The sequence below is a fragment of the Salvelinus namaycush genome, chromosome 23 (genome assembly GCF_016432855.1).
Source record: "Salvelinus namaycush isolate Seneca chromosome 23, SaNama_1.0, whole genome shotgun sequence".
Taxonomy (NCBI): domain Eukaryota; kingdom Metazoa; phylum Chordata; class Actinopteri; order Salmoniformes; family Salmonidae; genus Salvelinus; species Salvelinus namaycush.
Genome location: NC_052329.1, coordinates 11749370 through 11776855, shown reverse-complemented (window position 1 = coordinate 11776855; position 27486 = coordinate 11749370). Strand labels below are relative to the sequence as shown.

The following is a 27486-nucleotide window of genomic DNA, read 5'->3' as shown; positions in this document are numbered from 1 at the left end:
ACTCACTCACTCACTCACTCACTCACTCACTCACTCACTCACTCACTCTCACACACACACACACCGGACTCTAACCTAAAGAGAGAACCCATTAGTGATGTGAACACCACCTTAACACCGGACTCTAACCTATGAGAGTATACATGGAGGTTGGTGGTTAATGAGAGCATATATGGAGGTTGGTGGTTAATGAGGGTATACATGGAGGTTGGTGGTTATTAACCATCAACCACAAACCTCCATATATACCTTAATTAACCACCAACAGTATACATGGAGGTATATGGTCAATGAGGAGGTTGGTGATTAATGAGGGTATATATGGAGGTTGGTGGTTATTAACCATCAACCACAAACCTCAATGTATACCCTCATTAACCACCAACCTCCGTCTATACCCTCATTCACCACCAACCTCCTTATATACCCTCATTAATCACCAACCCTAACATATATCTACACTCATTAACCACCAACCTCCATATATGCTCTCATTAACCACCAACCTCCACCTCACTGCCTGCCATTACTACCTGTGTATACATTCAGACTGCAGACACACACACACACACACACACACACACACACACACACACACACACACACACACACACACACACACACACACACATACCTCAACCCCCTTCACACATCCTCATTGGATTCCACAGGAGAGCAGATTATCATCTGTGGTCCTGCTGATGCTGTGTTCACTCTCTCCTCTCCATTCGCCCTCTACGTGCTCCGCTCTGGGCAGGTTTCCAGAGGTGGTGGGAGGAAGGGGTGGGGGGGGGTGTTGTCTGAGCCTTCCCCATCTGTGTTGCTCTTTTCTGGGGTTGAGATGCGGCGTCTCTCCCCCTGACCAGCCAGGGCCCTGGTAATGACTGTGTTTACTGCAGTCCAGGGGGGAGCAGATGGCGACAGATGGACCACAGTATCAATCAAGGTGTTGTAGCTACACACGCAGGCAGAGCGTTCTAGACCAGCACGAATTCCATTAAACCCCCTATTATGATAATTGTGTTGTGCGTGAAAATAGAGAGTGGGGAGTAGGGGGATCTGGGCGTTGACACTAGTGGTTAACATACATGGCTGACTGGAGAACCTTAGCATACTGACAATATATGATAATGTGGAGGGTGTGCGTGTGTGCGTGTGTGTGTGTGTGTGTGTGTGTGTGTGTGTGTGTGTGTGTGTGTGTGTGTGTGTGTGTGTGTGTGTGTGTGTGTGTGTGTGTGTGTGTGTGTGTGTGTGTGTGTGTGTGTGTGTGTGTGTGTGTGTGTGTGTGTGTGTGTGAGCAGTGTGCTCTCACACACATGCCCTCCCAGCATGCTCTTTGACCTCAGCAGCAGAGCTGAATACAGATGAGAATATCTCTGCAACACTGGATCATATACCCCTGTTCTGTAATAGAAAACCCACCATTATATACAGTATCAACCACACCTTGCTGCTGGCTTCATATTCTGCAGAAAAGGCACCTTGACATAGATTTACTGTATATATATTTAATCTCTATAATTGTCCCAGAGAACAAAGTGAAATGAAAACGCTACACGGAAAGGAGAGGGCACATTTTTTCCAATCTCAATATCATTCAGTGATCAAATAAGGAACCAAAGCGATCTACATCTGTGCCATTGCTTGTCTATGGTCTTCATCACTTCAGCTCCTCAATAACACAATACATATTTAATGACAAACACATAATACAAAATTACAAAAAAACTGTCTCCAACGCATAAATATAAATAAAGCCAGAGTGGAATTTTAGATCTCAATCTCATTCTCTACTTCCTCGCTTCATCAGCGATGGAGGATGCTTCTGAGGAGGGTGTATCTGTTTGCTCCCAGTTGACATGCTCCTGAAGCTGGCTCTGTAGTGTGATCTCTGAGGGGTGTATCTGTATGCTTCCAGTTGACATGCTCCTGAAGCTGGCTCTGTAGTTTGCTCTCTGAGGGGTGTATCTGTATGCTCCCAGTTGACATGCTCCTGAAGCTGGCTCTGTAGTGTGTTCTCTGAGGGGTGTATCTGTTTGCTCCCAGTTGACATGCTCCTGAAGCTGGCTCTGTAGTTTGCTCTCTGAGGGGTGTATCTGTATGCTCCCAGTTGACATGCTCCTGAAGCTGGCTCTGTAGTTTGCTCTCTGAGGGGTGTATCTGTTTGCTCCCAGTTGACATGCTCCTGAAGCTGGCTCTGTAGTTTGCTCTCTGAGGGGTGTATCTGTTTGCTCCCAGTTGACATGCTCCTGAAGCTGGCTCTGTAGTTTGCTCTCTGAGGGGTGTATCTGTATGCTCCCAGTTGACATGCTCCTAAAGCTGGCTCTGTAGTTTGCTCTCTGAGGGGTGTATCTGTATGCTCCCAGTTGACATGCTCCTGAAGCTGGCTCTGTAGTTTGCTCTCTGAGGGGTGTATCTGTATGCTCCCAGTTGACATGCTCCTAAAGCTGGCTCTGTAGTTTGCTCTCTGAGGGGTGTATCTGTATGCTCCCAGTTGACATGCTCCTGAAGCTGGCTCTGTAGTGTGTTCTCTGAGGGGTGCGGCTGGATCTGTGGAGGGAGGGGCATATACTGTACAGTCTACCTATTCATAGACATACCAGTGATATACTGCATGCATGTATCCTGTTTCATCCAACATATGACTAATACATATAATATATTTTTAAGATGGTTATACCATGGATCATTTAGCTATAATGCTTTATGTTAGATTAGTAGAACCCACCCCAATGTCTTAGTGGTAAAAGTTAAATAAGAATATGTAACATCAAGCTAACTTTACATTGGTAATGTATTTGATTGGATCCAAACACTCCTTTAAAACACATTGCAGTGTTCGACTGACTAACATGCTGACCAGACCGGACACGTCGCATGCGCGAGCGTCGCAAAATAAATTTAGAAATCCATGTTATTCATTTATTGCACCCACACTGCTCACGCGCACCAACGAGCGTCTGCGTTGCCAAGGGCTAAAATAGAACTCCTTCTATTTCTGACGCAGATTGCGCTGCAAGTCCGGCCTCTCCCATCTCCTCATTGGATTATAGAAGCAGGTACCCACGTGCCATCTCCTCATTGGTTATACCCACGTGGGTGATTGAAAAATGAACTGTTTTGCCGGTGGTCGTGGTAATACTATGAAAGTTTAGATGCCGATCACCATATAAGTTCAAAGATGAAAAAGCCTGGAAGGAGAGATGACTAGAAACGATTCGGTTGGCTGTTTTATGTGTGGATTAATTGTCGGAGTAGAGGACCTTGTGCATATCAGGTAAAATAACAACTCAATGTTTATATCCCAGGACAAATTAGCTAGCAACAGTAAGCTAGCTAAATAGGACAAATTAGCTAGCAAGTGCAAGCTAACTAGCTAAATTGCCATACATGTTTAATGCTTTTCGACCTGTCCCCAAATTAATATAATTGGTTCAGAGTTTGTTTTGATATTTTAACCTGCGTGTCGTGATCGCGTTTGGTGTAGGGGGACAAAATAAATGTATGCACGATAGCGCACGATGGCGCACGATGGGGCATGCACGCAGCCGGTTTGGGTTCCGTGTAACGGCCTACAGTAGTGAGAGGTTTGTTTGCTTAATTGAAGCTTCCTGTCCTTGAATCCTCTAACTTTGGAAGAGCATGTTGGAATGAGAAGGTCGTTATCTCTTTCTACAAACTACCGTGTCAGTGCAGAGGACAAAAAGTTCATCAATGAAGGACCTTGAGAAATGAATTGCCTCTTTGAAGCTGGTAATCCTGACAATGTAGCAGTGTTCAAACGAGCGTTCCTACACTGTAGAGTCAACTCAAATGGAAATACAATGATCTGGGTTGTCAGGGACTGACACAGATGATACCTGTTTGGTGAGTGTGTTGAGATACCTGTTTGGTGAGTGTGTTGAGATACCTGTTTGGTGAGTGTGTTGAGATACCTGTTTGGTGAGTGTGTTGAGATACCTGTTTGGTGAGTGTGTTGAGATGCCTGTTTGATGAGTGTGTTGAGATACCTGTTTGGTGAGTGTGTTGAGATACCTGTTTGGTGAGTGTGTTGAGATACCTGTTTGGTGAGTGTGTTGAGATACCTGTTTGGTGAGTGTGTTGAGATACCTGTTTGGTGAGTGTGTTGAGATGCCTGTTTGATGAGTGTGTTGAGATACCTGTTTGGTGAGTGTGTTGAGATACCTGTTTGGTGAGTGTGTTGAGATACCTGTTTGGTGAGTGTGTTGAGATATCCGTTTGGTGAGTGTGTTGAGATACCTGTTTGATGAGTGTGTTGAGATACCTGTTTGATGAGTGTGTTGAGATACCTGTTTGGTGAGTGTGTTGAGATATCCGTTTGATGAGTGTGTTGAGATACCTGTTTGATGAGTGTGTTGAGATACCTGTTTGGTGAGTGTGTTGAGATACCTGTTTGGTGAGTGTGTTGAAGTACCTGTTTGGTGAGTGTGTTGAAGTACCTGTTTGGTGAGTGTGTTGAAGTACCTGTTTGGTGAGTGTGTTGAGATACCTGTTTGGTGAGTGTGTTGAAGTACCTGTTTGGTCAGTGTGTTGTGGTAGATGTTGTCAGCGTGTTGAGGTAGGAGTTGTTAGCATGTTGAGGATACGGTACCTGTTTGATGAGTGTGTTGAGGTACCTGTTTGGTCAGTGTGTTGATGTAGATGTTTGGACAGTGTGTTGGGGTACCTGTTTGGTCAGTGTTTTGGGGTACCTGTTTGGTCAGTGTGTTGGCGTACCTGTTGGGGTACCTGTTTGGTCAGTTTTCTGGGGTACCTGTTTGCTCAGTGTGTTGGGGTACCTGTTTGGTCAGTGTTTTGGGGTACCTGTTTGGTCAGTGTGTTGATGTAGATGTTTGGACAGTGTGTTGGGGTACCTGTTTGGTCAGTGTGTTAGGGTACCTGTTTGGTCAGTGTGTTGATGTAGATGTTTGGTTAGTGTGTTGGGGTACCAGTTTGGTCAGTGTGTTGGGGTACCTGTTTGGTCAGTGTGTTGATTTAGATGTCATCAGCGTGTTGAGGTAGGAGTTGTTAGCATGTTGAGGTTACGGTACCTGTTTGATGAGTGTGTCGAGGTACCTGTTGGGTCAGTGTGTTGATGTAGATGTTTGGACAGTGTGTTGCGGTACCTGTTTGGTCAGTGTTTTGGGGTACCTGTTTGGTCAGTGTGTTGGGGTACCTGTTTGGTCAGTGTGTTGGGGTACCTGTTTGGTCAGTGTTTTAGGGTACCTGTTTGGTCAGTGTTTTGGGGTACCTGTTTGGTCAGTGTGTTGGGGTACCTGTTTGGACAGTGTGTTGATGTAGATATTTGGTCAGTGTGTCAGGGTACCTGTTTGGTCAGTGTGTTAGGGTACCTGTTTGGTCAGTGTGTTGGGGTACCTGTTGGGTCAGTGTGATGATGTAGATGTTTGGTTAGTGTGTTGGGGTACCTGTTTGGTCAGTGTGTTGGGGTACCTGTTTGGTCAGTGTGTTGATGTAGATGTTTGGTCAGTGTGTTGGGGTACCTGTTTGGTCATTGTGTTGGGGTACCTGTTGGACAGTGTGTTGATGTAGATGTTTGGTCAGTGTGTTGGGGTACCTGTTTGGTCATTGTGTTGGGGTACCTGTTGGACAGTGTGTTGATGTAGATATTTGGTCAGTGTGTTGGGGTACCTGTTTGGTCAGTGTGTTGATGTAGATATTTGGTCAGTGTGTTGATGTAGATATTTGGTCAGTGTGTTGGGGTACCTGTTGGACAGTGTGTTGATGTAGATGTTTGGTCAGTGTGTTGGGGTACCTGTTTGGTCAGTGTGTTGGGGTACCTGTTCGGTCAGTGTGTTGATGTAGATATTTGGTCAGTGTGTTGGGGTACCTGTTTGGACAGTGTGTTGATGTACACAAGACATGTATGTTTTGTTCGATAAAGTTCATATTTATATCCAAAAATCTTAGTTTACATTGGCGCGTTATGTTCAGTAATGTTTTGCCTCCAAAACATCAGGTGATTTTGCAGAGAGCCACATCAATTTACAGAAATACTCATAATAAACATTGATAAAGATACAAGTGTTATACATGGAACTTTAGATAAACTTCTCCTTAATGCAACCGCTGTCAGATTTTAAAAAACCTTTACGGAAAAAGCACACCATGCAATAATCTGAGTACGGTGCTCAGACATAAAAACAAGCCATACAGGTACCCGCCATGTTGTGGAGTCAACAGAAGTCAGAAATAGCATTATAAATATTCACTTACCTTTGATGATTTTCATCAGAATGCACTCCCAGGAATCCCAGTTCCACAATAAATGTTTGTTTTGTTCGATAAAGTCCGTAATTTATATCCAAATATCTCCTTTTTGTTCGCGTGTTTAGTTAAAAAATCCAAATTCATGACGCGCAGGCCAGATGAAAAGTAAAAAAATTCTATTACAGTTCGTAGAAACATGTCAAACGATGTATAGAATCTAGGATGTTTTTTGTCTTTAGAAATGAAAAGGAACGCAGCTACCTCTCACGGGGGCGCGCCTAAGTGAGCTCATGGCACTCTGCCAGACACCTGGTTGAAACAGCTCTCATTCCCTCATCCTTCACAGTAGAAGCCTGAAACAAGGTTCTAGAGACTGTTGACATATAGTGGAAGCCTTGGGAAGTGCAATATGACCCCATAGACAATGTATATTGGATAGGCAAACCTACAAACCTCAGATTTCCCACTTCCTGGTTGGATTTTTTCTCAGGTGTTTGCCTGCCATATGAGTTCTGTTATACTCACAGACATCATTCAAACAGTTTTAGAAACTTCAGAGTGTTTTCTATCCAAATCTACTAATAATATGCATATCTTAGCTTCTGGGCCTGAGTAGCAGGCAGTTTACTCTGGGCACCTTATTCATCCAAGCTACTCAATACTGCCCCCAGCCATAAGAAGTTAATACAGTGTACTGCAACCCTAACTTCCACGATGCATACAAAGCCCTCCGCGCCCTCCCTTCGACAAACCACGATGCCATCTTGCTCTTACCGTCTTATAGGCAGACTCAAACACTCAAACAGGATGTAACAGTGATGAGAACCTTTCAACGCTGGTCTGACCAATCGGAATCCACGATTCAAGATTGTTTTGATTACGCGGACTGGGATATGTTCTGGTCAGCCTCAGATAACAACATCAACCTATTCGCTGACTCGGTGACTGAGTTATTAAAGAAGTGCATTGGAGATGTTGTACCCACTGTGACTATGAAAACCTACCCTAACCAGAAACCTTGGATGGATGGCGGAATTCGCACAAAACTGAAAGTGCAAACCACCGCATTTAACCATGGAAAGAGGTCTGGGAATATGGCTGAATATAAACAGTGTAGTTATTCCCTCCGCAAGGCAATCAAACAAGCGAAATGCCGGTACAGGGACAAAGTGGAGTCGCAATTCAATGGCTCAGACACGAGACTACAGGAAATCACAGACTACAAAAAGAAAACCAGCCACGTCACAGACACCGACGTCACGCTTCCAGACAAACAAAACACATTCTTTGCCCGCTTTGAGGATAATACAGTGCTACCGTCGCGGCCCGCTAACAAGGACTGCACCCCCCCCCCCCCCCCCCTCGTTCTCCGTGGCCGATGTGAGTAAAACATTTAAACGTGTTAACCGTCGCAAGGCTGTTGGCCCATACGGCATCCCTAGCTGCGTCCTGAGAGCATGTGCAGACCAGCTGGCTGGTGTGTTTACGGACATTTTTCAATCGCTCACTATCCTAGTCTGCTGTCCCCACATGCTTCAAGATTGCCAAAATTGTTCCTGTACCCAAGAAGGTAAAGATAACTGAACTAAATGACTACCGCCCCGTAGCACTCACTTCTGTCATCATGAAGTGCTTTGAGAGACTAGTCAAGGATCATATCACCTCCAACTTACCGGCCACCCTAGACCCACTTCAGTTTGCGTACCACCCCAACAGGCCCACAGACGATGCAATCGTCATCACACTGCACACTGCCCTATCCCATCTGGACAAGAGGAATACCTATGTAAGAATGCTGTGCATTAATTACAGCTCAGCATTCAACACCATAGTCCCTCCAAGCTCATCATCAAGCTGCAGGCCCTGGGTCTCAACCCTGCCCTCTGCAATTGGGTCCTGGACTTTCTGACGGGCCGCCCCCAGGTGGTGAAGGTAGGAAACAGCATCTCCACTTCGCTGGCTCTCAACACTGGGGCCCCACAAGGGTGTGTGCTCAGCCCTCTCCTGTATTCCCTGTTTACCCACAACTGCGTGACCATGCACGCCTCCAACTCAATCATCAAGTTTGCAGACGACACTACAGTAGTGGGCTTGATTACCAACAACGACGAGACATCCTACAGGGAGGAGGTGAGGGCACTCGGAGTGTGGTGTCAGGAAAACAACCTCTCAACAAAACAAAAGAGATGATTGTGGACTTCAGGAAACAGCAGAGGGAGCACGCCCCTATACACATCGAAGGGACAGCAGTGGAGAAGAAGGAAAGTTTCAAGTTCCTCGGCATACACATCACAGACAAACTGAAATGGTCCACCCACACAGACAGTGTGGTGAAGAAGGCGCAACAGTGCCTCTTCAACCTCAGGAGGCTGAAGAAATTTGGCCTGTCACCCAAAACCCTGACAAGCTTTTACAGATGCACAATCGAGAGAATCCTGTAGGGCTGTATCACAATTAATCTCAATCCTAAATGTACAGTAGGTGTGTAAATCTGCCAATTAATCTTTTTGTAGTTTGAATATTACTATTATTATTATTATTATGTCTCAGTAGCCATACCTTACTCAGGTTTCCACTCGGTTTGGTTTCCTTGCATCCCAACCACCTGAAATTCTTCAAAACATAAACACAATCCATTTATTTCATTCAGCAAGCAGTCATGCTGGCAAACCTAATTACCAGAAAACATGCAATGAAAAGAAAATACAGTCGAAAGGAAAAAGTTTTTTGTCCAAACAAAAGCTCATGTTGGACGACAATCATCCTCTATACGCTTCCATTTCTCTACCTCCCTCTGTGAAGTGCGGAGCAATGAAATATAATCAAACTATTCCAGCCGTTCAGTAGAACTGAATGGCCTTTAAACGTTCCTCAAACTTTCATTACATAAGTGTCTCTTTCAACCCAAACACCGGTGTAGTACCAAAAAACACTCTGCATCTCCAATTTCCCTTAATTAAGCCGCAGCAGTGAACACAAGCACTTCGTTTTCCCTCTCCAAAGAGGTAACGGCATGGCCTTGTGAAATTGCCTTCCTGTTGAGATAATTATTTGAGCCCCCTCCTCCCTCCCACCCCCCTTCTGAAGTCACATTGATAGCTAATGGCACCCATGAAATACTGTTGTTGCTGTTGTTGGTTTTTCTATTTTGCTGAAATAAATTGCTAAGTACAGTAGATCCTCTGTGAGAGTTGAAAGTGGCATATGTAAATGACAGTGTGCTGTCACCGCAGCAATATGGTTTGAGACAAGGTGTTGAATATTTCAAATTAGACAGACCTCAGACTATAAACTGACATTTCCAGATGTCCTGCTGGTTTACTGGCCCTCCCTGGTCATAGATACACACACACACACACACACACACACACATGCACGCGCACGCGCACACGCACACGCACACAGGCAAGCACACACACAGGCACGTACACACACAGGCACACACACACACACAGGTACACACACACATAGGCACACACCCTTGCAGACAAGAGACAAGAACCTTACTCACTATTTTTTGAGGAATGGAGGCAGGGTTTTGCAGCTGAGAGTTTCTCCAGAAGCTGAACCATGCCCTAGATATAAAACAAATACCTGTTACACAGGTCATTTAAATAACTTTAGAATCGATAGCTAGTAACTAGACTGACCACGTAATAGATCACTTAACTGATTTAACAACAAAGACAAAAGCAGAAGATCTCTTGTCCTTTGATATGACTGTGTTCCTCCTGAAGGTGAGGAAAACAGAATTCAGGATTTTAATTTGATCACTCTTTTGTTGCTGAGAATGATCTTGCAAAGCAGGAAATGCGAACTTGTATTGTATTTTAATTTTTTAAGTGCTTTTTAAGTTTGTATTTTCCACTTTGAAATGTGTATCAACCCTTACAAAAAGTTCCATTAATTATAATCCACACAATAAATAACATTTCCTGTTGCTGCAGGATTATTTTTCTGCCGTAGCATACTGGCTCAAATTAAGATCCTACATCTGTACTCCAAAAAAACCAAAGTAAACTGCTTTAACTACCTTAGCTCTCTCATTACTCTTTCTGTAACAATAATTTCATTCATATAAAACAGCACCAAACTGAATGAACTTTCCAAATAACATAAAAAGCAGTGGTAAATTCAATATGGTGGTAATGTCCTATGAGGAAACCCATAGTGCTTTCCTGAGTTCCACGCCAGAGAGTACTGAGTCAGCCTCCAGAACAGTGAATGTGTTTTCCACAGACCTCCTCGGTTTCTGCCTGCTAGCCTGTGGCTACATTGTTTTCATTATTAGTTAGCATGATTCTGTTCAATATCGCCATTAAGTAGGCTTCATTGAAGTTTTTATGTTTATTTTATATTTCCCTCCCGGGCTTTATATTGATTTAAGGAAAATAGTTGTGTAAGTAAATTAGCTACCTGTTGTGTGTTCCAGTGAAGGGGTAGCCTTGGGAGGAAGTAGATAAGTATCCATTTACATGATCTCAGCAAAGCCAATCAGAGTACAGCCAGTATAACTGCCCTCAGACAATAAGATGGAAGACAATGGTTCTCCCAAAATTTAGGGCCGGTTTCACAGATTAAGCCCAGTCCATCTAAAGCCTAATGGTATTCTTATGACCTTCTGGATGACGTTAACAATGTTTCAAGCGGTCTGTTTCACTGCCCAGTCTAGAGCTATGACCCACCATGTTGGGAAGTGCTTCTCTGGGGCTCTTAAACATATATAGTGCCCCATACTGTGTAAAGGACTGTCAACCCGCCAGTTCAACTGTATGACCAGATCCACCCACCTGAAGAAAGCATGCAGACACACCCCTGTGTTGATGGTTGGGAGCTTGTCCAGGGGCCAATCCCTGAATATCTCAATCTTTTGTAGGAAGTCAAGGAATTCTGGCCCATTGCTACCTTCAACACTCACAAAATGTATGTGTCTTTGAAGTCCTTCGGAATGAGGTGAGGGCAAAAAGTATTCAGAATAACTCAGTGAGATTCAGTCAGTCGTTCATTAATTCATTCAGTCATTCATTCACTCAGTGAGACATTCATTCAGCTGGGGAGACAGTGGTGAGACAGGAGTGAAACAGTGTGAGACTCACCTGATGAGACACCTCCAGCAGCGAGACGGTGTTGTGACAGACCACCGTGGCATTCCTCCTTGACCACTCAAAATGGCCACCTCCTGAAACCATTCCACTCAGGTTACAATAACAGTGCAATAAGGTTATAATTCTGTTTATTATAAGGTTATACAAATAGTTTTGCTGTGGATTTTTGGTCAATGTAAAGAGGTGCAGAGGTCAAAGTGATAGTAAAACTGACCCCGAAGCTCCTGCCAGTCTTGAGGAAGGCAGCAGTCTTGTGGCTGATCTCTCCTGTGTGCTGGTCCACACACCTCTTAGAGACTAGGGCCAGACCTCGCAGGATCAGATAGAAGTTCTGAGGGACATGGCCCTGACGAATGATAACTCAACCAGGACCAAAACTGGACACAGGAATAAGAACATAAATATGTTGCTGTAGATATGTTTACCACACTGTGTTTTACACATACACATAATATATATGCAATCATTTTGCTCTAATGTAGTCAGAACTCATAAAAAAATACTTCTGGCTTACGAATACACACACACCTCTCATACCAGCCCACCGAGGGCAGATTGTCCTGCATAGCAGGCGGATACTCAGAAAACGTGTCCACTGCACTTCTCAGGGCTAATGTGGCCTAAAACCAAGAAACCCAGAGAACTAAGAAGGATCCAGATCAGTGATGCAAAACAGAAACCTGGTCTCCACACTGCATGGGCTAAAACTACACTAATACTAGCTAAGAACACACCGGAGACAGTGGTAAGGTATGAACACACACAGGAGACAGTGGTAAGGTATGAACACACACAGGAGACATTAGTAAGGTATGAACACACACAGGAGACAGTGGTAAGGTATGAACACGTATAATTACAGGAGGATTTCTTACCAGTTTAATCTCAGCAGTTGTTCTGTTGGCTGGATGTTTGCTTAAAATATCCTTCACCTCTGCACTGATATCTCAAATCAAATCACATTTTATTGGTCACATATACATGGTTAGCAGATGTTAATGTGAGTGTAGCGAAATGCTTGTGCTTCTAGTTCCAACAGTGCAGTAATATCTAACAAGTAACCTAACAACTCCCCAACAACTACCTAATACACACAAATCTAACAAGTAATCTAACAACTCCCCAACAACTACCTAATACACACAAATCTAACAAGTAATCTAACAACTCCCCAACAACTACCTAATACACACAAATCTAACAAGTAATCTAACAATTCCCCAACAACTACCTAAAACACACAAATCTAACAAGTAATCTAACAATTCCCCAACAACTACCTAAAACACACAAATCTAACAAGTAATCTAACAATTCCCAAACAACTACCTAATACAAACAAATCTAAAGAGGTGAATAAGAATATGTACATCTAAGTATATGGATGAGCGATGGCCGAGCGGCATAGGCAAGGTGCAGTAGATGGTATAAAATGCAGTATATACATGTGATATGAGTAATGTAAGATGTGTAAACATTATTAAAGTGGCATTATTTATAGTGGCATTGTTTAACCTGTTTGGGCTGCAGCCCGACACCGGTACACTTATGACAACATCCAGCTCAAGTGCAGGGCGCGAAATTCAAAATATATATTTTTTAAATATTTAACTTTCACACATTAACAAGTCCAATACAGCATATGAAAGGTACACATCTTGTGAATCCAGCCAACATGTCCGATTTTAAAATGTTTTACAGGGAAGACACAATATGTAAATCTATTAGCTAACCACGTTAGCAAAAGACACCACTTTTTTACTCCATCAGTTTTTTACTCCATCAGTAGCTATCACAAATTCGACCAAATAAAGATATAAATAGCCACTAACCAAGAAACAACTTCATCAGATGACAGTCTGATAACATATTTATTGTATAGCATATGTTTTGTTCGAAAAATTTGCATATTTCAGGTATAAATCATAGTTTACATTTCAGCTACAATCAGAAATTGCACCGAAAGCAGCCATAATATTTACAGACACCAACGTCAAATACCTAATTACTCATCATAAAACATTTCTGAAAAATACATAGTGTACAGCAATTGAAAGACAGGCATCTTGTGATTCCAGACAATATTTCCGATTTATTAAATGTTTTACAGCGAAAACAAAATGTAGCGTTATATTAGCGTAGCCACAATAGCCAGAAACACTTGGGCGCCGACGACCAGTTCACATGCACGACAGATATTAGAAATAGCATCATAAAATGTTTCTTACTTTTGGTGATCTTCCGTCAGAATGTTGGACAAGGTGTCCTTTGTCCAGAACAGTCGTTGTTTGGATCTGGAACGGCAAATTTCCCTCATCATTTAGCATGGGCACTTGCCAAGTGGCACGGATCTCTCCAACGTCAACAAAGTCAGAGAACGGAACACGGCAAAACTCCCGAAAAAATTTCAATAATCTGATTAAACTATATTGAAAAAACATACTTTACGATGATATGGTCACATGTATCAAATAAAATCTAAACCGGAGATGTTAGTCGTCCATAACGACAGCTAAACAGAAGGCAAATCCATGTCCCCTTTCGCGCGCTCCAGAAACAGGAAATGGACGGTCACGTCATACAAAGAGCTTTAATTCCACCTCAGACCAAGATAAACACGAAATTTCTTCTCTCACCGCCTCTTGACAACCAGGGGAAGGTGTATGAAGTGTACGTAGACTCTTACGTATCATGCCCATGTATAGGCAGGAAGTTGAACAGAGCATCGATTTCTGACATTCCACTTCCTGGTCAGGAAATGTGCTGCAGAATGAGTTCTGTTTCACTCAGAGAAATAATTCAAACGGTTTTAGAAACTAGAGAGTGTTTTCTATCCAATAGTAATAATAATATGCATATTGTACGAGGAAGAATTGAGTACGAGGCCGTTTGAAATGGGCACCATTTAACTGGCTACTCAATACTGCCCCTTGCAGCCATAACAGGTTAAAGTGACTAGTGATCCATTTATTAAAGTGACCAGTGATTGGGTCTCAGTGTAGGCAGCAGCCTCTCTGACTTAGTGATGGCTATTTAACAGTTTGATGGCCTTGAGATAGAAGCTGTTTTTCAATCTCTTGGTCCCAGCTTTGATGCACCTGTACTGACCTCGCCTTCTGGATGGTAGCGGTGTGAACAGGCAGTGGTTCTGGTGGTTGATGTCCTTGATGATCTTTTTGACCTTCCTGTGACATCGGGTGCTGTAGGTGTCATGGAGGGCAGGTAGCCCCCGGTGATGCGTTGTGCAGACCGCACCACTCTCTGGAGAGCCTTGCAGTTGAGGGTGGTGCAGTTGCCGTACCAGGCTGTGATACAGCCCGACAGGATGCTCTCGATTGTGCATCTGTAAAAGTTTGTCAGGGTTTTGGATGACAGGCCAAATTTCTTCAGCCTCCTGAGGTTGAAGAAGCGCTGTTGCGCCTTCTTCACCACACTGTCTGTGTGGGTGGACCATTTCAGTTTGTCTGTGATGTGTACACCCAGGAACTTAAAACTTTCCATCTTCTCCACTGCTGTCTCTTCGATGTGGATAGAGTGGTGCTCCCTCTGCTGTTTCCTGAAGTCCACGATCATCTCCTTTGTTTTGTTGACGTTGAGTGAGAGGTTGTTTTCCTTACACCACACTCTGAGTGCCCTCACCTCCTCCCTGTAGGCTGTCTCGTCGTTGTTGGTGATCAAGCCCACTACTGTTGTATCGTCTGCAAATTTGATGATTGAGTTGGAGGCGTGCATGGCCACGCAGTTGTGGGTGAACAGGGAGTACAGGAAAGGGCTGAGCACACACCCTTGTGGGTCCCCAGTGTTGAGAGTCAGAAAAGTGGTGATGTTGTTTCCTACCTTCACCACCTGGGGGCGGCCCGTCAGAAAGTCCAGGACCCAGTTGCACAGGGCAGGGTTGAGACCCAGGGCCTCCAGCTTAATGATGAGCTTGGAGGGTACTATGGTGTTGAATGCTGAGCTGTAGTCAATGAACAGCATTCTTACATAGGTATTATTTTTGTCCAGATGGGATAGGGCAGTGTGCAGTGTGATGGCGATTGCATCATCTGTGGACCTGTTGGGGTGGTATGCAAACTGAAGTGGGTCTAGGGTAGCCGGTAAGGTGGTGGTGATATGATCCTTGACTAGTCTCTCAAAGCACTTCATGATGACAGAAGTGAGTGCTACGGGAAGGTAGTCATTTAGTTCAGTTATCTTTAACTTCTTGGGTACAGGAACAATGGAAGCCATCTTGAAGCATGTGGGGACAACAGACTGGGATAGGGAGCGATTGAATATGCATGTAAACACACCAGCCAACTGGTCTGCGCATGCTCTGAGGACGCGGCTAGGGATGCCGTCTGTGCCAGCAGCCTTGCGAGGGTTAACAAGTTGAAATGTTTTACTCACGTCGGCCACTGAGAAGGAGAGAGGGGGCCGTAGTCTTTGTTAGCGATCCGTGACGGCGGCACTGTATTATCTTCAAAGCGGGCAAAGAAGGCGTTTAGTTTGTCTGGAAGCGTGACGTCAGTATCCGTGACGTGGCTATTTTTGTTTTTCCATGATTGTCTGTAGACCCTGCCACATACGCCTCGTGTCTGAGCCGTTGAATTGCGACTCCACCGTGTCTCTGTATCGGCATTTCGCTTGTTTGATTGCCTTGCAGAGCGAATAACTACACTGTTTATATTCAGCCATATCTCCAGACCTCTTTCCATGGTTAAATGCGGTGGATTGCGCTTTCAGTTTCACGCGAATGCTGCCATCCATCCATGGTTTCTGGTTAGGGTAGGTTTTAATGGTCACAGTGGGTACAACATCTCCAATGCACTTCTTTATAAACTCACTCACCGAGTCATCGTATAGGTCAATATTGTCCTCTGAGACTGATCGGAACATATTCCAGTCCGCGTGATCAAAACCATCTTGAAGCGTGGCTTCCGAGTTTCTGCCTATAAGCCGGGATGAGCAAGATGGCTTCGTGGTCGGATTTGCCGAAGAGAGGGGGGGGGGGACTTTGTATGTATCGCAGAAGTTAGAGTAGTAGCGGTCGAGAGTATTAGCCCTACGTGTCGTGCAATCAATATGCTGATCAAATTTAGGTAGCAGTGTTCTCAAATTTGCTTTGTTAATATCCCCAGCTAAAATAAATGCAGCCTCCGGATATATAGTTTTCAGTTTACAAAGAGTCGAGTGAAGTTCCTTGGGGCCGTCTTGGTGTTCACTTGAGGGGGGATGTACACAGCTGTGTTAATCATCTAATTGGACTGTATTCTATCTACGTCCATGGTCTTGGCAAAATGACCCTATCATGGCATTGTCTAATGTCATATCTAGGGCTTTCCTAATTTGCGGGGTGTTGCTTAGGGTACTATCCTAAGTTGGTAACTATATGATAAGTCTACAGCTGTAAGGCACTAGTTTTGGGCAGTCTACAGGGATGACCTATGGACTTCTGAGAAGAAAACTGGTGAGTGCTGTAGCTGTAGAGTTAAAGGCCTCAAAATAAATGTTCAACTTTACTAAGACTGGTATTTTGCTCGGACCCTTTAAGTGATCCTAGCATAAATCCTAATTGGATGTTCCGTTGTGCATGTGTGTTTATGCTTACGCAAGCGCACATGTCAAGGGAAGGAAACCAAGTATCCTGGCAGATTACAACTTGTTCAGAATGAGTCTGACGTAGTCAGGTAATTTTCAGGTCAATGCCTGGAGGTCAGTCAGAATTGGTGTCGAGGGAGTCTGTAGTGGTTTTACTACCAGTCACTGTCTTCCACTATTGTAGTGGCGGTAGGTATGAAGAAGTCTACTTCAGAGCTATGTTATCCACGGAGGAGCTAACCTCATGACGGAAGTACTCTTTAAGTATTGGATCAGTCATACGCGGTGTGATCATTGTTCATGACTTCTAATAACTTTTCTCCTAAACGGAGGGTTCTATTTATTAGTGACGTGTGTTAACCATTGCAATGGAGATTCCCTTCCCCGTGTTGCACTCTGAGTGACTCCTATGTCGCTATTATCAATAGCAATTTAACATGTGAGGTTACTAATCCTCCTACTGAGTGTTGCTGGACTGACAGTGGTATTGGTACTGGTACTTAAGGGGTCCCAGTGGTCCTACCGATTTATTCTGAAATGTTATCCTACAGGAATACATGATTAGAGCATTTTACTAGTTGTCTTGTAGTGGCTACTACACATGGCAAGGAATGATTATTGTTGCCATTTGTTTTGGAGGTGGACAGGGTCCACTGGACTTCCTTTACGACCAGTGTGGTACACCTCAGTACTATCTTAGATGTGTTCTAAGATAGTCCCCGTCTAGGGGAATGTCTGCTCCTCAATGTTCTCAAAGGGGAGTTTACAACTAGATTTGATTTATGCTCTGGCGGCCTCATACGGTGTTGTCCATAGTCTCGACCCCCCCACCGGCCTCGATAAGGCTCATCATGGGTCTGGGCTACTTTTCCCCCTCTTTGTGTCTCGGGCCCCCCCCCCCCCACCAGCGGATGGTGTTGGTATCCGAGGCGCAAAAGAAAAGTTCTGACCCTATGTACAAGTTGTCAGTGGCCGCGATTTGATTTATGCTCTGGCGGCCTCATACGGTGTTGTCCATAGTCTCGACCCCCCCACCGGCCTCGATAAGGCTCATCATGGGTCTGGGCTACTTTCCCCCCCCCCCCCACCCCCACCAGCGGGTGGTGTTGGTATCCGAGGCGCAAAGGAAAAGTCTGACCCTATGTACAAGTTGTCAGTGGCCGCGTTATTATGAGAATGGCTGTAACCTTTCAACCAAATCTCCTGGTGTTTGTGCTTCAACACCCTCAGTGGCTGTCGAGGTCTGCCAGTCACCACCGCGTCCGCGTGTGGCAACCTCTTCAGTACCTGCAAACTGAGACGAGGATATTGGTCTGTGATATCGCAAAGTGTTTCACCAATGGGAGTCATCGAGTCAGTTGCTGGACTGACACCATTAGTGTTATTGTAAGGGTTGACAGTCCCCCACAAAGCGGAAGGTGTATCATCGGAAGCAGAGTATACTCTGCGCATCGATGTTTTTCTTGCTGAGACGGCCGCAGTGCTTGCGGAAGTGTCCGAAGGGCAAGAGAAGTTCATCTCAACTACCGTATTGACTGCAAGGAGGAGGGAAGTTGCTCCTTTACAGAGACAGCTGGCTCGAAATCATGAAAAGAATGTTCAATCAGATTGGCTGATGGAATGTGTCGAGATATCGTAATATCTCCTTGGATCGGATTCTGCACCAAGAGGTTTCTAAACGTCTTTTTCCCAAAGGGTGCTTTTGACAGACACCCCTCGTGAATGACTGCTTTGCAGCTAGCGTTAGGGGAAGACAGTGTGGTCAGTGGAGAAGGCATTGTAGCCTGTGACCATACCTGGTTGGTTTTCTAATCCATCAATGGGAGTAACCGATCCATCAAGTCTGCTCCCAATAGCAGGGGTACAGTTTCGAGGCTGGTAACATAAACGAGCGAGACTTCCTGGAAGTGTAGTTTCAGCATGACTCTCAATGTGAGAGGCGAGGTAGTCTGAGTGACCCCTCGAAGTGTAGTGTCGCATCGTTCCACTTTTAAGCAGTCCTCCAGGACTGTTTCCAGGTATGGTCGTTTCGATTCGTGTTTAGTGGACATATTCCCCACAAAGTGGAGTGGTCGTTCGCAGCGACGTGATGTGTCATTTCTGTTCAAGGTGGAGGCAGGTCGACTTTTCAGATTTTGAGTGGACTTGGCTTTAACGAAGCGTTTGACCTTTTTCTTCGCAACCTTTGTATCAGAGTCTATAGACAAAGCCCGTGGGCTTGTTTCTTGATCAAGCGGGCCCTGGATAGGGTCTTGAGTGAGAGCGGGAGAGATTTGAATTTTAACATCCTTGCTATGGGTGTTAATTCCTGCGGACCTGGTGTCCAGTAATTCCCTGTCTAGTGCTTGTGACTTATCTTTGACTCTTTTCTCAAATGTTTCTAGCTTTAGTTCTTCACGTAGTGGAACTTCTGGAGAACATTGGTCTACGTTTTGATTGTCCTTCAACCCTTTGTTACCCTTGTGCTCTGACACTTTTTGTGGGTTGAGTGCAGGAACGTAGCGAACAGGTTGATTGTAGCGGTAGTCATGTTGATGGCGACGTACTTTACAGTTATTTCAACCGCGGAGGTTATTGGAATCATGGTTTCGTGGTAGAAACTGTTGTTGTGCGTCATCTCTCAACGCTCCAATACCTGATAATGCACTCTAACTGGAGTGAGTGCTCCTGGTCAAACTTCAAAACCGAGTGGTCAGGGCTCTTAGCGTTGTGAACTTTTGATGCCTCAAAAGCTGTGCTTGCAAGCTCTCTGAGTTGTAAGATAGGCAAGCCAACATGGCCGGCAGGGCCCAAGTAGGTAATGAAGGTGGGATACATGTTCGACAAAAACATTTGTTTAAATGGTAACAGGTCTTCCATTCCTGTTTCAGTGAGTAGGCCACAGTAAGCTAAACGAAGCCTATGATAGTATCAATCAATCAATCAAGTTTATTTTATATAGCCCTTCGTACATCAGCTAATATCTCGAAGTGCTGTACAGAAACCCAGCCTAAAACCCCAAACAGCTAGTAATGCAGGTGTAGAAGCATGGTGGCTAGGAAAAACTCCCTAGAAAGGCCAAAACCTAGGAAGAAACCTAGAGAGGAACCAGGCTATGAGGGGTGGCCAGTCCTCTTCTGGCTGTGCCGGGTGGAGATTATAACAGAACTATGCCAAGATGTTCAAAAATGTTCATAAGTGACAAGCATGGTCAAATAATAATCATGAATAATTTTCAGTTGGCTTTTCATAGCCGATCATTAAGAGTTGAAAAACAACAGGTCTGGGACAGGTGGCGGTTCCATAACCGCAGGCAGAACAGTTGAAACTGGAATAGCAGCAAGGCCAGGCGGACTGGGGACAGCAAGGAGTCACCACGCCCGGTAGTCCCGACGTATGGTCCTAGGGCTCAGGTCCTCCGAGAGAAAGAAAGAGAGAAGGAGAAAATTAGAGAGAGCCAAGATTTTCAAAATGTTCATAAATGACAAGCATGGTCAAATAATAATCAGGAATAAATCTCAGTTGGCTTTTCATAGCCGATCATTAAGAGTTGAAAACAGCAGGTCTGGGACAGGTAGGGGTTCCGTAACCGCAGGCAGAACAGTTGAAACTGGAATAGCAGCAAGGCCAGGCGGACTGGGGACAGCAAGGAGTCATCATGCCCGGTAGTCCTGACGTATGGTCCTAGGGCTCAGGTTCTCCGAGAGAGAGAAAGAAAGAGAGAACGAGAGAATTAGAGAGAGCATACTTAAATTCACACAGGACACTGGATAAGACAGGAGAAGTACTCCAGGTATAACCAACTGACCCTAGCCCCCCGACACAAACTACTGCAGCATAAATACTGGAGGCTGAGACAGGAGCGGTCAGGAGACACTGTGGCCCCATCCGATGATACCCCCGGACAGGGCCAAACAGGAAGGATATAACCCCACCCACTTTGCCAAAGCACAGCCCCCGCATCACTAGAGGGATATCTTCAACCACCAACTTACAATCCTGAGACAAGGCCGAGTATAGCCCACAAAGATCTCCACCAGAGCACAAACCAAGGGGGGGCGCCAACCCAGACAGGAAGATCACGTCAGTAACTCAACCCACTCAAGTGACGCACCCCTCCTAGGGACGGCATGAAAGAGCACCAGTAAGCCAGTGACTCAGCCCCTGTAATAGGGTTAGAGGCAGAGAATCCCAGTGGAGAGAGGGGAACCGGCCAGGCAGAGACAGCAAGGGCGGTTCGTTGCTCCAGAGCCTTTCCGTTCACCTTCACACTCCTGGGCCAGACTACACTCAATCATATGACCTACTGAAGAGATAAGTCTTCAGTAAAGACTTAAAGGTTGAGACCTAGTAAGCTTGTGGGTGTTCATTCTGAGCTTGTTTGACGGTGTTAGCCAGTGAGCTATCGTGTTTGCGAGTTGCAGAACCACCGAATTCTAATTTCAATGCTGTAGCAAGTTTAGCATAGTCTTTTAGCACGTGTTGCTGTTGTAGACGAATGAACCTCATCACTTGTCTATTTGACGTTCGCTTCAACAGGTAAACCCTGTCAGAAGCCGTAGCGTTCGAGTAGCCACCCAACTCTATGTCAGCTAGGAACATCTCAGTATCGTTTGGCTGACCTGGAACGGGGTCAAAGGTGGGGAAATTCTTGACGAGTTTGTCAAGGTATTCCACGTCAAACGTGCGGAGAGGGTTGGCTTCATCCTGTGGGGAAAGTGGGGCCGAAAGGCCAAGAGGAGAAGCCAAGCTTTGGCTTTGTTGGCCAAGAGGCGTCATATTACTCAGTGCCGAATGGCCAAGAGGAGAAGATTGAGGGACACATGATGGAGGCAATGTCTGAAACCTATCGTCTTCACTCCTTTGAGTACCGGACTCCGGTTGCTTGGATGGATAGTCATGCTGTAGAGCATGACCATTCTGGACTTCCTCCAGATGGTACCTAAGGGTGGTATTCTGCTGCATTGCAGAGTCCACTTGAGCGCTTAGAGTACTGATTTTGAACACGTGAGTGTCACACTTGCTCCTTTCGGTCTCAAACTTACCTGCCATGGTTTGCAGATAGAGGTCTTGAGTACAGAGCGAGAGATTCAGTGATGAGATTTCCTTCGCTTGCTTAGAAATCAATATTTCCATCTTCAGTTCTCTCATCATTCATTTGGTCAGCGACTTCAATGGGTTCTGCTGATTTGTCATTCAACTTTGTCATTGTGTTCATTAACTGATCGTCTTTGGTCTGCAGCGTTTTGAGGGGAACCGTGTTACTTTGAATAACGTTCAACAAAACTGCCTGCATGTTATCATATTGCGCGCTCCTGTTTGTAGATAACTCTACAGATTTATCTAGTTTGGAGTGGACTACATCGTATTTAGTTTTGGCTAAATCGAGTTGTTCCTGCAGACAACGATTTTGTTGGAGAGTTTGTGCTCGTTCATCGTCATGTGTATTTGCAATTACTTTTAATTGTTCAGATTTCCAACGCAGTTCCTCGACTAGCAGTTCTCTCCACCTGTGCCCTCATGTTAGCCATGTCTTGCACGTGCTTCAGCTGTGCACTGTGTTGTTGGACCGATGCCAACCTTTGATGGCGATACATAAGTGCTAAAGTGGAGAGAACCGTCAAAAAGCCTGTGTTTGATGGTTGATTTTGGAGAGCGTTCGCAATTTCGGCTGTTTTTTCGCTAATGGCATAATTAGGGTTGGTTTCGCTGCTGAGGTCAGAGATCAGTCCTTTTATGGGTGGAGGTTCACTAATTAGCAGAGGAGTGGTGACCACCTCCTTTGATCGCTTGCACATTATTTAGAAACATTTTGAGGAAAGATTTTCCTATTTTTCTTCAAAGTTTGGGTTTGGAATTTGTTGGAAGCTGCAAAGACAAGTTTAATCTATTTATCGATGTTGACGAACCATCAGTACCATACCAGTAATGTGGAAGTTGGACGTGAATGAATTTGCAAAAGCAAATTGAATTAATTAATCAATGCCAATGATTAATTCTACCTGGGTAGGCTATCTGGGTATTAAACTTGAATTAACCTGAGAGGTTGCTTCATCCAGGTTAATATGAGAACTTTAAAAGTGTCTCATTTGATTGGAAGAACATTAAGGTTTGTTCAACAATTTAACTTATTAAATTGACTGAGACGATAATCCATACAATCTCCATTGATTGGATATCATAAGTGTAAACAGTAGATCAAATGTTGGGAACATTCACCACTGTGGTACACTTCTCCCTAAGGCCGAAGCCACATGGGATTCCCGATGGGGCGGGACTTCTGTCAGTACTGGATTACTGAATGGTTTTGCAAAAACCAAATTTTACTGATTGATCAATTTAATGATAAATCAAACCTGTATAGGCTATTTGGGAATTACATTTCAACTAACCTGAGAAGTTGCTTCATCTAGGTTAGTTTGTAAAAAGTTTACGTCTTATTTAGAAAACTCATCAATTTGGATATTATTTAAAAGATCCATTTGACAATGTAAATCTGGCAATTTCACGTATTACTTCAATTGAATAAGACATTGATGTCCGTCTGGATATCATAAGTAATGACTTGAGTGTGACCTGAATAATTCTTGAAGGAAAGTACTGGCACACACTTCAGCCGTCACTGATTGCACACGCTGAAATCAAACGGAAGTACCCGGGGCTTCCGTTTTGCAAGGCGGAGGAATTACAATGTGGCACAAGAAAACAAAATGGCTATTTTCCCTTTCTTAGCTTAGCATCTCGTGCAAGCTAATTCTACTTTATGCATGAAAAATGCACAACATAGGATTCCCTTGGCAACATATCATAACATATTATGTTCAAACCCTTTTCGGTGTTATTTTTGACGATGTTTTAACCGGAACAAGCGGCAAACAACGAACTGCACCGTGGTCTACTCACGTGGAAACACGAGAGAGACAGAGATAATTATCGCTGGTCAAGCTATTCAATCGGCTGGCTCTTTGTTCTCGCTCGAGAAATTAATAATGACCGAGCCTACACGTGTCTGAAACGCGCAAGGCAGAAATAGCCCTGCGTTAGGCCAAACGCTCTATTTCTCAGATTTCTATAATTAGCTTTATCAGCCCTCATACAGAAATGTATTCGCTTACGGTACCCACTGACTAGGTCAGAACACAACACGGAGGCATTTCTCCAGAGCACACACGCACCAATAATTCCTGTCTCCAACTCCCATAATGTGTATAATAAACTTGGTATATTATGTAATCTGCTTTTCAATTTTATACAGGCTGAATCAAAATGAAAGCGTCATCCTATTTTAGATTCCTCGCACGGGGGCTCCAATAATGTTTATGTTCAGACCGTTTTCGGATCATCGAACAATGTCAAATTCTTGGTTATCTTCACGAACCCTGGCTAACAAGTTGAATCAGCAATACAAAATTGGGTTTAATTATTTATTTACTAAATACCTAACTAATCACACAGAATTACATATACACAGAATGAATCATACCTTGATTACAAATTGTGTCATAAAGGAAAACGTCCCTAGCGGACGGAACAGATATGACAGCTGGTTACACAAAGAAAAGGGGGGTTGGGTTTGAGTGAAAGAGTGGGAAGACTGAAGAACAAAGAGAGAAGCGATGTCTCTATCGGGCCGTAGGCAGCTACTCTATCGTAAATACAGAATCTTATGCATTCTAAATTACCGCCCATTTGGAAAAGGATAATGCAATAAATATTTAGTCTGAGCTGCGCTTCAATAGGTTGGTGGTAGATGGAAGGCCGTGTTGCCCAACAGAGTCCTTTGTCCTTTGAAGTGTGTCTCTGGTGGTGAACGGGAAACGTTGTAGTGTCGTCGTTGTGTGGTAGACGGGATACTCTGTCTGTCCTCTCCTAGCCCACGTTTACAGCGGCCGCTGCTAACTCAACGGCTAGGAGGTATCACTTCTGTAGCGAATAAGAGTTCAAAGTTCATACCATTCGCAACCAAAGCTCACGCTGAGGTTGGCTTCGTTCTGTAGTTATTATCTGAATCCTTCTGACATCGGACCGTCATCCTAATGTACCCGGAACAGGAGGTTACATTTTCGTCAAGGGCTTATATAGTGGAGGGAGAAGGGTGTGTTTCATAGTTTATAACCCATGTCTCTTCACAGGGGCGGGCCACTGATTGAGCAGAGCCCTAACCTTATGAAAACCCAAATCACTCATTTGGAAGCTAACATTACATTTCATCTTTTCACAAATAATTTTATATTTAAACATTTGAATTGCACAACAATTCCATGTGAATCTGATAACTATCATGTGTAGACTTTCCCAGATACAGTTTAGGTCGTCCTGTCATCAGTCATAATGTCTCAAATGACAACCGAACTGACATCATATCCAATAAGTACCAACACATATTTTCAACTGGTTCTATTACAGAAATATGGTTCCTTTCCCTCTACTTGTTTGATGTTCCCAGACTCTCTATGTTTAACAAAGGCTATTCAAGAGTCCCTCTGTAGAGTCAAGAGATAGGGAAGGGAGATATTTATGGGGGGGGGGGGGGTCATAAACCTTACCCACAGGCCAACGTCATGACAAGACAAACAGAGAAGTGGTTCAAAAACCATGCCTCCATCTTCCCTCCAGATCTTCCACCAGTCCAGAGGGGGGTTACGGTGGTTGAGCTGCCCAGAGAGGGTGAAGCTGTGTGGGGTTGATGTGCTCCAGCACTCATACTCCAGCACTACAGCACTTGGGATACATGTATTTCCTTAGTGAGTTATCAAGGGTTGTCATTCATATTGTATTTGTTATTCTGATTAGTTTATTTTTAAAGACAAGAATTTTGCTCATAAGACAAAGAGCACTGTCATGATTTGCTAACAGTCTCTGTACATCAGTGGTCACAAACAAATGTATACATTACAATGAGCACCATGAAGATTAAAATAAAGAGGCATTAAAAAAACAAAATGTGTAAACAAAAATGTATGGAAGTATTTAAAAACCTCTTACTAAGGAAACAGGCAAACTGACAAATCCCAATGGATTTCGACAATACATTTCATTTGTCGTTTTGAGTTCCCTTTGCATTAGTTGCCGTGGTCCTTTAGAAGAGTTTCGGCAGCTGTCGAAGTCTACTTAGGTCCAAGAAATTACCCATCGACCTTTCTGGTTGTGTCCGATTGCAACTTCCGGGTTGGAGCGAGTAGTCGCATTCCGCATTCCGCTTCGCTCCACAGGTAGTATTACCATTTCATTTTCATTTTCATTACAGTACAACGGTTTGATTTGTTTGATCTTAGCTAGCTACATAGCCGTCTTTGTATCAAAGATAATTGTGTAGTTATTGAGGTTCGCTAGCCAGCTATTTTCGTCCTAACGTAACGTAACGTAGTCAACACTGCTAGCTAGCCAGCTAGCCACCGAATAGCAGCACTGTAGAAACGATTGCATTACAACGGAACGACTTGATTAGTGTAGTGTTAGCTAGCTACACAGTTGTCTTTGCTATCTTTGATTTGTTTGATCTTAGCTAGCTACTTAGCTAGCTACATAGCCGTCTTTGTATCAAAGATAATTGTGTAGTTATTGAGGTTCGCTAGCCAGCTATTTTCGTCCTAACGTAACGTAACGTAGTCAACACTGCTAGCTAGCCAGCTAGCCACCGAATAGCAGCACTGTAGAAACGATTACATTACAACGGAACGACTTGATTAGTGTAGTGTTAGCTAGCTACATAGTTGTCTTTGCTATCTTTGTATCTAAGATAATTGTGTAGTTTTGAGTAATTATCGGTTAGCTAGCCAGCTATTTTCGTCCGCCGCGCTGCCGTTCTCCTACCTAGTCAACACTGCTAGCTAACACTGCTAGCTAGCCAACTTCTACCGAATAGCAGCACTGTAGAAACTTACATTACAACGGAACGACTTGATTAGCGTAGTGTTAGCTAGCTACATAGTTGTCTTTGCTGTCCTTGTATCCAAGATAATTGTGTAGTTTAGAGAAATTTAGAGAAATTGTCGAGGTTACCTAGCCAGTTAGAGGTTACCTAGCCAGCTACACTTTCAAACAAAGTCAACAACGCAGCCACTGCTAGCCAGCCTACTTCACCAGCCAGCAGTACTATATCATTTTAGTCAATAAGATTTTTATTTTTTTTGCAACGTAAGCTTAACTTTCTGAACATTCGAGACGTGTAGTCCACTTGTCATTCTAATCTCCTTTGCATTAGCGTAGCCTCTTCTGTAGCCTGTCAACTATGTGTCTGTCTATCCCTCTTCTCTCCTCTCTGCACAGACCATACAAACGCTTCACACCGCGTGGCCGCCGCTACTCTAACCTGGTGGTCCCAGCGCGCACGACCCACGTGGAGTTCCAGGTCTCCGGCAGCCTCTGGAACTGCCGATCTGCGGCCAACAAGGCAGAGTTCATCTCAGCCTATGCGTCCCTCCAGTCCCTCGACTTCTTGGCACTGACGGAAACATGGATTACCACTGATAACACTGCTACTCCTACTGCTCTCTCCTCGTCTGCCCACGTGTTCTCGCACACCCCGAGAGCTTCTGGTCAGCGGGGTGGTGGCACTGGGATCCTCATCTCTCCCAAGTGGACATTCTCTCTT

The 27486-nt window shown here is 44.3% G+C and overlaps 1 protein-coding gene across 1 annotated transcript in view; it reads right to left on the bottom strand.

Moving 5' to 3' along the window:
• Positions 1 to 11254: 11254 nt before the first annotated feature.
• Positions 11255 to 27486, bottom strand: part of gal3st2 (galactose-3-O-sulfotransferase 2) — a 43506-nt gene continuing 27274 nt past the window's right edge. The window contains exons 5-6 of the mRNA XM_038962176.1: positions 11548 to 11679; positions 11255 to 11278 (exon numbers count right to left, since the gene is read on the bottom strand). Coding sequence (XP_038818104.1) covers positions 11255 to 11278; positions 11548 to 11679 — 156 coding nt within the window. The remainder of the gene's footprint in view (positions 11279 to 11547; positions 11680 to 27486) is intronic.